Source organism: Dipodomys ordii, unplaced genomic scaffold (assembly GCF_000151885.1).
Source record: "Dipodomys ordii isolate 6190 unplaced genomic scaffold, Dord_2.0 Scaffold235, whole genome shotgun sequence".
Classification (NCBI taxonomy): domain Eukaryota; kingdom Metazoa; phylum Chordata; class Mammalia; order Rodentia; family Heteromyidae; genus Dipodomys; species Dipodomys ordii.
This window is the reverse complement of record NW_012267451.1, coordinates 4,122-15,284: the sequence shown is the minus strand read 5'-3', so window position 1 is coordinate 15,284 and position 11,163 is coordinate 4,122. Positions and strand designations below refer to the sequence as shown.

The window sequence follows — 11,163 nt, the reverse complement described above, 5'->3', positions numbered from 1 at the left end:
TACTAAATGAAGTAAGTCAGGCCTAGAAAGAAAGGATAAATATTTTCCTTTAGATATGGAACCTAGAATGAATATATAAAGTAAAAGCGTAGGTGATATGCAAGTTGATTCAGATGTATTAACTGAAACACAGTAGATTCATTAGAAAATTCAAATAATGTAATTTCCTACAAAGGCAAAGTCAACTTTCTGCAAAATAAAACACCACAAAACATTCACTCCAAAGTGGTGGGATCATATCAGGGGAAAGGGGTGGACATATGAAGAGGAGAAGAGGAGAATGCAGTCACACATCCAATATATATATATACTTCAAAATGAAAAGATGGAAGAGGAGGATGGGGGGGGATGAGTGAAACATTGAAAGGGATAAAATTGATCAAGTTATGTATGGTATTCATAAACTTCTTTGTTAAAAAGAAATTCCACTTTACAATGATTTAGGCAATAGAAATTTTAAAAATAAAAATGAAATAAAATAAGATTTTATATATGTTTTGATGTTTACATGTACATATATACATGTTTTTTAAAGCACAAGAAGTAACATCTGTCAACAACATCCCTTCTTAAAACCATTACATACAGTTTTGATTATCCCTTATTCACAACCATATATTCAGTATGTTGGTTATGTGGAATCTGTTACATCTCCATTGACCTTCTTTCTACACCACAAGCCATGACCTGTATTTCATTTCTGCCATTCATTTTGTTCAACATTTTTGTGGTAATACTATGGCTTGAACTTGTGGCCTGAGTGATATCCCTTTGCATCTTTGTGGACTATGCAGATTCTTCCAATCTGATGCACACCCATTTGTCAATGCTTTCTTGAGGACCATGATAGGGAGTTACTATAGAATGTGCCCTATCTCCAGCCCTTCTTTGCACTGAGTATTTCTATGATAGTATCTTGCTTTTGCTCTATGTCCATGCCTGGGCTACAGTCTTTCTAATGTTGCTTGCTGCCACAACTGGAATGACAGGCATATGCCTCAATATCCAGCTTCTTCTATTTACACAGAATCTCAGGATCTTGTGTTTAGCCTGGGCTGGCTTGGAATCACAATCTTCCTGATCTCAGCTCTCCTTCTCAGCACACTCACATCAGCATACATCCATATACACCTACACAGACACACAGACACAGATATTCAAACACACACACAAACACACACAAAAATACCTTAAGAAGGTCTCATGAAAGTTGTGCCTAAGCTGTTTGTGAACTGTGATCCCAGTCTCAGCCATGTAGCATGTTGCACTAAAGTCATGAGTATCAGTGCCTCCCTCAGTTCCTTAGTGTGTAGAGACAAGCCAAGAACTTTACCTGAGCCACCTTCCAAGACATATTCATCAAGTTTTGCTCTTCTGTCTTAAGCTGTTTCATTACTCCTTAGAAAATCTTTACCTCTGTCTATTGCTTCAAGTGTTTCCCTTATTTATCAATGTAGTTTCATATTTGAAGCTCTTAAGTTGAGGACTCTAATGGAATGACAAGGAACTATTTCCAGTCTTCAACAAGTGCCAATGCAGTTTCACAAACAAATTTTGTAACAAAAGCAATCTTGTGTCCACTATATGTAATTTGCCATGTTGTCAACAATCAGTTAACTGGATTGTTCTGAATCATCTATTATGTTTACTGGTTTCCATATGTTCTTGGAACCAGGGTCAATGTGATTTTCTTTCAGTGGTTGTGTTTTATAGTTTGAAATCAGGTTTCCCATATTTTCCAGCATTGTAAATTTTCCTTATGTTTTTGTTTTTTCATTGTGTTAATCCAAATAAATTTTAAAAGATTATTTTTTGCCTAGGACAACCTTGGAATCTGGAAAGGAAATGAACTAGCAAGTTTCTTTGTAAATTGGGCATTTCAATAATATTCATTCTCATCCAGAAAAATGGGAAGTCCTTCCTGTTCTATTCTTTTCTCTGATTCTAGTTTTCAAGTCTGATAGTGGATTTTTATGCTGTAGATTGAATTTCCCTTAGACATCTTTGGAGGCTGTGGCAGACAAGTGTGTACAGAGGTGTTTTTCTTCATTAGTGAGTTTGTGTTGGTGGAAAGCCTTCTGCTTTGAAACTGACATATCATTTACAAAAAGAGGATGTTTACCTGGATATGGTGTCTGTGAATCGATCCTCTAATTACAATACCCTCATAAGTTTAGTAGACCAATCAGAGACATAGACCTTTTGGCCACTTCACCATTCACATGACATGATATCATCCCATGCAAACCAGTTGCATCATCCCAAATAACTTGCATGCAAATAGTCTAGACACAGATTTTGGACAAACTCTAACCAAGATAACTCCATCTCTGGGGCCTCACTAAATTTGTTCTTAGATGAAATCACAGCACCTGCAGTGAAGAAGGCAAATCTGAAAACATGTTTTCTAACTCATGTTTTTCTTCCTGATGTAAGGCTACAAATGCAGAGCCCCTGGGAATAATCTTATACATAACTTCTGGGGACTAACAAGAGGCTTTGATTAAAGGTGAGTTATAGTGTAGATCTCTGTCAATAAAAAGATACATATACATAACCAAAACTGTGGTCTCACTTCCTGCCAGCTTTTCTGCTTGGCAGAGGATTCAAGGATGTGCCCTTTAGCTTTCACACTCCTCCTTCTCTATCTTCCTCTCCCTGTTAGGTCCTTGGCTAGCACTAGCTGCTTTTCAACAATGAAGCACCGAGCACACATGCATGGAGATGTGATGATCACTGGGTTTTTCTCTCTCTACACTTTGGGAGTAGATCACAGTAACAGCCATGCTTCCAGGCAAGAAGAGAACAAGATGTAAGTACTTTCATATTTTATTTCCATTACTGTTTTAATCTGAGGATGGTCAATGGGTGAGGAAAGTCAGGTTGCACACATCAGTGATCTCTGTCTCCTCTACACTGTCCTTGATCACTATTGCATCCTGAGCAGCTAAGTTTTATTATGTTGTCTTAAATCTCCTTTTGACTGATTTTCTGCTTGCTGGCAGGAGAGGACTCCATTTACTTCCACATAGCTTCTTCTTTCCAGGTCTGTAATTTCTGTTTACTCCAGCATCCCAGTATCTCTTCCACTTCAATTGTCACTGTGGAATATGTAGTGATGTAACTACAGTCAACCTGAGTCACTGGCATGAGTTCTGTATTAAAAGGCTGCCACTTCATTTCCTTATCCCTTATATTAGTGGTCTGAGAACTTTAGTAACATGTATATTTTGAGAATATTAATAAAATTTCTTCTGGTGGCTTATGCCTGTAATCCTAATTACTCCTGGAATTGATTTGTGAGGATGGAGGTTTGAAATCAGCCCAAGCAGGAAAATCTATGTGAGTATTTTTAATTGTGTCTACGTGACTTTTATCTCCAATTAAACAGCCAAATGCTGGAAATGATTTTGTGTCTCAAGTGATAGTGTGTGAGCCTTTAGCAAAAAAGCACAAGAACCGTGCCCAGGCACTGATTTCATGCCCTAGAACAAGTGTGCACATGCCCATATGTACAAGCACACACACAGTTACATACATACACATTCTTAGCACACACGAGCAGTTACTTTTACAACTTAAGCTTTGTGGCATTGTTTCATGTCAGATAGGCTCCACAAAACAGGTGTTACCAGGAAGATCAGTGTTATGAATGATTTCCTGTGGGGGCATTTACCTGCCCAAGTTAAATTCTATAGCTAGGATTGCAGGTATTATCCACCAGTAGGGATAATTTTAATTTCTTGAAGAATCTCTAAACTTTAATTATTTTATACCATTACCAAGACTGTAATTTTTCTCTGGGTTAATAAATAACTAATGGGTGTCATGAATACCCAAATGATTAAATATCAGTTTTCTGTTGTGATTATCTAATTTTTACTAGTCTGTTCCTTGATTGGATTTTTTTCTATCCTAATATTTAATTTTTAGAACTTTTCCCCTACATTATTCATCCTCTGTGAGATGTATAGCTAGCAAGATGTTTAACTGTTCATTTGGCTTTCCCACCATTTCTTTCATTGTGCTGAAGCTTTTCAATTGGATAAGCACAGTTACTTTACAATTCCAGTGCTTGGGTGGAAGTTATGGCCTTGTAAATGCAACAAAGTATTCTCACATTTAATCAAACCCAGAGAATATTTCTTCCTATTCTTTTATGAGCTATTGACTTTTGTTGAAGTTACCTATGTATTTATATTTCCTCTCATTTTCACTATTACTTGTAAAGTTCAAGTCTCTATTAAGAACTAATCAATTTTGAAATTAAAAATAGATGGTCTAGTTTAAGTGTTTCACACAGGCATGCCTAGTCTCACAATGCCACCGCTTCCTAAGGGTGTCATGTTTGGGCATGTGTTATTTGACACCTTCACCAACAATCAGATATTTATTGTTTACAATTACTTTATGGTCTTACATTTCTTTGATACATGTGTCTGTTATTATCAGAATGTTTTCTATTATAAGTATTACAACAGGCATAAGGATGATTTCATGTTGTTCTTGTGTCTTAAAATAGCTCTGGCTTATGGAGAATTATCTTATTCATAAAATTCAATTTTGCCTTTTTTCTGTAAAGGAAGTAATAGGAATTTTTATATAGACTGAATCTTCTATGGATGTTTTTTCTGAAATACAGCTATTTATACTATAGTGGTTCTGGCATGCAGTATAATGGAAGGTGTGCATTCATATGTGGTATATTATGATTTACCCATTTTATGGTTAGCTGATTTTACTTCTGTTCTATCACCCTGTTTTTCTTATAGAACCTCCTTTTTGCTTTATGGATTATTGGCATTTTGTTTTTAGTCTCTAATTCTTTTTCTTCTACTTTCATTCTTTTTGCTAATTTTGGGTTTGTTTCTCTAGTTGCTTGATATTCAGCACAGATTCTTTAGTACAGCATGTGTACTCCTGATTTCATAAAAGTGTTACAGTTTCAATTTTTTGCTCTTTTTCTATATCTATAGATTCTGATATTCTGTTTTCATTTATATTTGTTCCAAAGATCAGCAAACTTCTTGTATAGTTTTATATATATATACAGTTATATACATGTTCTTTATCTATTACATATAATATATATTGTATTTGTAATATATATTATATAATATATATATATACTATTACCAAGTAAATTTAATACATTTTCAAATATTATTTTCTTTATATAATTGTACAAAGTAGTTGTACAGAGCAGTTGATGAATACAATCAATGTGTCTTGAGCAATGTCACCTCTTTTAAGGTTCTCACCCACCACACCCACCACAAGCCCATCCCTCAATTTTCTTAAATGTACATTATGTCTTGGATGTTTACCATTTAACAAAGCAATTTATGTATACAAAGCATCTGGATCTATTTCACCCCTTCAACATGCTTCACCTGTTCTGCCTAGTCCTTCCTCTATTTTCCCCAGTTCTGTGGCATATACAATGCATACTTAGCTGCGTTTTACTCATTTTCCACATCCATGCTTCTATTCCTCTGCATTTGTCCTCCCACAACACACCAAGTACTCATTTTGTTGGCCTTTGTCTTTATCTTGCTAAGGAATTATATTATTTGTGCTTCCCATAGATTCTATTATATTTTGGTTAATTCATTTATAATTCCTTGGGTGCAATCCAGTTTGCTTACTTTTAGATGTATAGGACACATACTAGTTCCCATTAAGGAGGGAAATCATGCAACCTGTGCTTCTCTGGGTCTGGATTTTTCACTTAATGTAATCTTCTCCTAGTCATTCCATTTCTTTATGAATGGTTCAGTGTCATTCTTTCTAATGGATGGAAAGCATTTCACTGTGTATGTATATAGAGGCATCTGGGATGATTCCATATCTTGGCTATGGTAAATAAAGCTGCAATAAACGTAATTGTATTGGTAGATTAAGGTATCCTTGTTCATGTTCAGTTGGATACAGGGTTAGAAGTGATTTGGATTGTCATAAGGTAGTTCTATGCTTGCTGTTTTAAGGTCCTTCCATACTACTTTCCAGACTGGGTGAACAAATTTTGAGTCCCACAACTAATATAATAGAGTTCCCTTTTGGCCACATCCTTTCCAGCATTTCTTATTGTTTCCTTGATAATGGCCATTCTAAATGGGGTGAGGTGCAATCCAATTTGGTCTTGTTTTGTGTTTCCTTTATGGCAAGAGGTGTTGAATATTTTTTCATGGGTCTATTGGTCATTTTTATCTCTTGTTGTGAGATGTTTCTCTTCAGTCATTAGCTCACTTAATAGTTGGGATGTTGAGTCTTGGAGGAATCAACATTTTGTGATCCACATATATTTTTGATATGGGACCTTTCTCTGATGGATACCTAGTAAAAAATATCCTGTTCTGTGGTGTTTCTGTTGTTCCCTACGTGGTTTGCAGAGCAGAAAATTTTATGTTTGGTATAGTCCCATTTATCAGTCATTGTAAATTTTATTTTTTCTGATTCAGGAATTTCACTTAGAAAATTTTTAATCTGTTTTGAGGGGCCCTACCCTTCTCTGAAAAAGTTTGATGTTTTCTGGCTTTACATTGTGTTCTTGGATACAGTTTAAATTGATGTTGGTGTAAGGTGAGGTATAAATATCTTGGTTCAATTTTCTGCACATGGATGTCTAGTATTGCCAGCATCATTCTTTATGCCTATATTTTGGACCCTTTATCAAATATTAGATGGCTATATGTCTTTGAGATCATTTCATGGTCTTCTGTTCCATTGCTTCTCTGGCTTTTCTTTTTGTCATGCTGTTTAAATTACTATGCTGCTCTAATAGAGCTTGAAATTCAGTATTGTCATTTGTGGAACACTTTTCTGACCACTAAGAACAGCTTTGCTTTTCATGGTCTTTTCTAATTCCTTTTGAGTTTTGGATTGCTTTCTCTATCTCTGAATAATTTTGTTTAGATTTTTGGATATTGCATTGAATTTGTAAATTACTTTGGACAGATTTTCCATTTACACAATACTAATTTTTCCAGACCAAGATCACAGAATATCATCCTATCTTCTTAAATCCTCCTTGCTTTCCTTTTTCAAATTGTTAGAATTTTCATTAGAGTGATCTTTCCAGTATTTGTTCACTCCCAGTTATTTTATATTGTTGAGACAATTGCAAATGGGGTGTTATTTTAATTTCAGCCCTGAACTTTGTCAATGGCAACGAGAAAAGTAATTCATTTTTGTGCGTTGATTTTGAACCTGGCTATTTTGTCAAAGTTGAGGATCAATTTTAGTAGAAAAGGAAGAGGAGATTTTGGATTCCCTTAAGTACATGATCATGTCATTTATACAAAAGGATGGTTGTACTCATCCTTCCCTATTTGGTTCACCAAATGCTTTACCCCTGCATACTGCTCTTGCTACAAATTTTAATACTATATTGAAGAGTAATAAAGAGAGTGGGCATCCTTGTTTCCTGAATTTAGAGTAAATATCTTATAGTTGTTCATCATTAAGCATAAAACTGGCTGTGGATTGTTCATATACAGTCTTTCTTACATTGAGGAATGTTCCAAAGATTCCTAGCTTCTCCAGACCTTTCATCATGAAGGAGTACGGATATCGTTAAACACTTTTTCTGCTTCAGTTGAGTTAATCATGCAGCTTTTGCCCTTGCTTCTGCTGATGTGCTATAATATGTTAATTGACTTGCATATGTTAAACAAGGTTTGCATCCCTGGCATGCATCCCTTCAATCATAACTTATGATTTTCTGCATCAGTTGTTGGGTTCTATTTGCCTGCATTTTGTTGAAAGGTATTTAATTAAGGTTAATTGAGGAGAAAGATACAGAGTTGTTTTTTCTCAGTGTGGCCTTCTCTTGTTTGGAGATGAGTGTAATGTTGGCTTCATAGAATGATCAGTGTTCCCTCCTTTCTATGTCATTAAAGAGTTTGAAGAGTAATGGTGAAAATTCTCCTTTAAAAGTCTTTTAGAATTCATCTGTAACTCCCTCAGGTGCTGGGCATTTCTGGAGAGGGAGGTCTATTACTGCCAATGCAATTTCCTTGCTTGTGAATGGCCTGTTTATTTTATTAATGGGAATTTACTTTATTTATCATATATTATTGGTACTGTATAGTTGATATGTAGAGGGCTTATAGGTACATGAGTAATGAGTACAATTGTTTTTGAATCTTGTCTGTTTTTTCATCACTTTCTCCCTGTCTTTCCCACCCATGTCACCCACAACATATCCAGTTCATTTTCTATATAGTTTCTTGTGAATATCACTGTTGCAATGGTTCACTGTATCCCTCTGTTTCTCTGATTCCCATTCCCTACTCAGCTCTCATAAACTTATATAGAAGAATATGGGGACTGAAATCACAGGAAATAAACCAGAGTAGAAACAAACACAGACAAAAGTAATGTTCCCAGAAGTCTGACTTCTGGGAATATTACTTTTGTCTGTGGTTTGTTTATGTATCAATTGACCAATTTTCTTCCTCTGAGAAGTCCTTCTTAAGGTCTTTGGCCCTTTTATTGATTGGGTTGTTGACTTGGAAATTTTCATTCTGTGCTATTAATTTTTGAGACCTAGGCATGTGTTAGATATGACCCCTTTGTCTGACATAGAGTTAGTCAATTTTTTTTCTCCCATTCTGTGGGCTATTCAATTATCCTCCTAGCTAAGTCTCTTGTTATGCAGAATCTCTTCAGTTTAATATGGTCCCATTTATCCAGTCTTTCTTTGAATTTTTGTGATTCCAGATCTTTGTTTAGAATTTTTACCATGATGCTATAAGGATTAGATGTTTCCCTAGTCCTTCCTGTAATATTTTCACAATATCTGGCCTTACATTGAGATATTTGATCCATTTAGAGTTCATTCTGATGCAATGTGATATATGGATATAAAGCCTCTGTTTTCTGCATGTAGATAGCCAATTTTGCCAGCACTGTTCTTGTAAGAGGCTATCTTTCTTGGAAGCTCTGTTTCTGGGTCCATTATCAAATATTAGGTGGCTATATATTTGTGAGATTGTTTCTGTCTTTTGTTCTGTTTGATTGGTCTTCAGGTCTTCTCTTGTGCCAATACCAAAATGTTTTTATTACTATGGCTCTGTAATATTCAACTTTGGTATTGATCTTACTACAGCACTGTTCATCCTGATAAGCATTTTATTTTTGCTACTCTAGATCTTTAATTATTTCATATGAATTTCTCTCTTTCTTGGCAGAATGTTGCTGGGATTTTGATGGGTATTGCGTTTGATTTGTATATTGCTCTGGACAGAATTGCTATTTTCATGATGTTCATTCTTTCATACCAGGAGCATGGGATATTTTCCCATTTCCTAAAGTCAGCTTCAATGTCTTTATAAGAGTTTTAAACATTTTCACAATTTAGATCCTTCCCATCTTTGGTTAAGTTAATTCTTACGTATTGTTGTGAAGCTATTACAAATGACATTGCTTTCTTGATTTCAGTATCACTCTTCTCACTGTTGCCACACAGGAAGGCTACTCATTTCTGTGGTTTGCTTTCATACCTCGAGTTTGTGGAGTATAGAGTGTGTTCATATTTGAAGAACTTATAGATTCCTCTTGTGAATACATTTAGTCTTGGGCTTTTCATGAATGGGAGACTTTAGGTCATTTCAATTGCCTTGACTGTTATTGGCTATTAGACCACCACCTTGAACTAGTCATCCAAGGAAGGAGTCCTCTAGGAGGTACTCACAGATTCCAGAGTCAGTTTTGAGCTGGGTATCAGGAGTCTTCTTGAGGGGCCTCTGTGTCTGGATGTGGCAGTCTAAATCTCCTCTTCCTGTTTCTTCCTACCTGTACATGATAAGTACATTAAAATGACCCAGAAGAAATATTTTTATCTTGCTGCTTATTTTACTTAGCATCAGCTTATATGGTCATATATATATATATATATATATATATGACCATATATAAATATATATATGTATATAGACCTCTTCTTCTTGTCTTAGACATATACTAGTTATTGCAGAAAAGGGAAACTATGGGATCTATGTTTCTCTGAGTCTGCTTACTTCACTTGACGTAATTTTTCTAAGTCTTTGCATTTCCTAACAACTGGGGCAATGTCATTCTTTATGATGGAGTTATAAAATTCCATTATATATATATATATATATATATATATATACGTATATATAACATTTTTGATCCACTGAGGAGCAACTGGGTTGGTTCCATATCTTAACTATGGTGAATAATCCTGTGATAAACATAGTTGTGCTGGTAGCTTTAGTATAGCCTTCTTTATGATTGTTTGGGTAAATGCCCAAAAGTGGGATTTCTGGGTCACAGGGGAGCTCAATCTTCAACTTTTGAAAAACCTTTTTCATACATCTTCATTCTTACACTTTATTCCTCCATATGTGTATGTACAGGCTCACTATTTTCTTCTGTTTAGAGCATTTAAAATATGACAGACTTTCATTGTGATCATTTCACATATACCTATAGTATATATTAAACATTTCATTAGTATACCCAATGTGCCTTCATTGTTTCCTTTTAAACAATTCCAAGTGATTTCATTATATTACTTTCTTTAGAATATGCCCACTCTCAAGCTTGCATGGAAATACACATAAACACACACAGACACTCACACATACCTTGTCGCACACATACAGAACACAGAGAAAGAAGGAAAAGTACTTTGATCCTCTTTATTTTGCTCTATTGCTTCCTTTCCAGTCGCTAATTAAATATATTGCGAAGAGAGTATCGAAAAATGAATTTAACCATGGAGCCTTGGAACTGAGCTTTCTATTCAAACCTTACTTTCAATTTTTTCCTCAACCCTCATGCCATGAGTTTCTTATTTCAAATTGACTTCCTTGAAATTGGATGCATCCTTTTTTTTTTAGTATATAAACAAAAATTAAATCGCCACCCACAAGAGTTTAGCTCTTTTTCTTGTTATCACTGAGAACTATTCAATATGCTGGTCTGTGAGCAGAGCTTGCTATAGAATTATGTATAAATAACACTTTTCTTCTGAACATTGCAGTCAAATTAAACATTCCTTAGTTAGCCTGACATGCCAAATTTGTACATAATATAAATTGGGTGACTGGAAACACCAGAATCATTTTCCACACTGGTATAGCTAATTGCCCTAATGTAAAGGCAATACAACATTTGATGTCTCATGAAAAC

The 11,163-nt window shown here is 35.1% G+C and overlaps 1 protein-coding gene across 1 annotated transcript in view; it reads left to right on the top strand.

Moving 5' to 3' along the window:
• Positions 1 to 11,163, top strand: part of LOC106000690 (vomeronasal type-2 receptor 116-like) — a gene marked incomplete at its 3' end in the record, with an annotated part of 79,347 nt that overhangs the window by 64,457 nt on the left and 3,727 nt on the right. Inside the window, 1 exon segment of the mRNA XM_013035978.1 lies at positions 2,666 to 2,812. Coding sequence (XP_012891432.1) covers positions 2,666 to 2,812 — 147 coding nt within the window.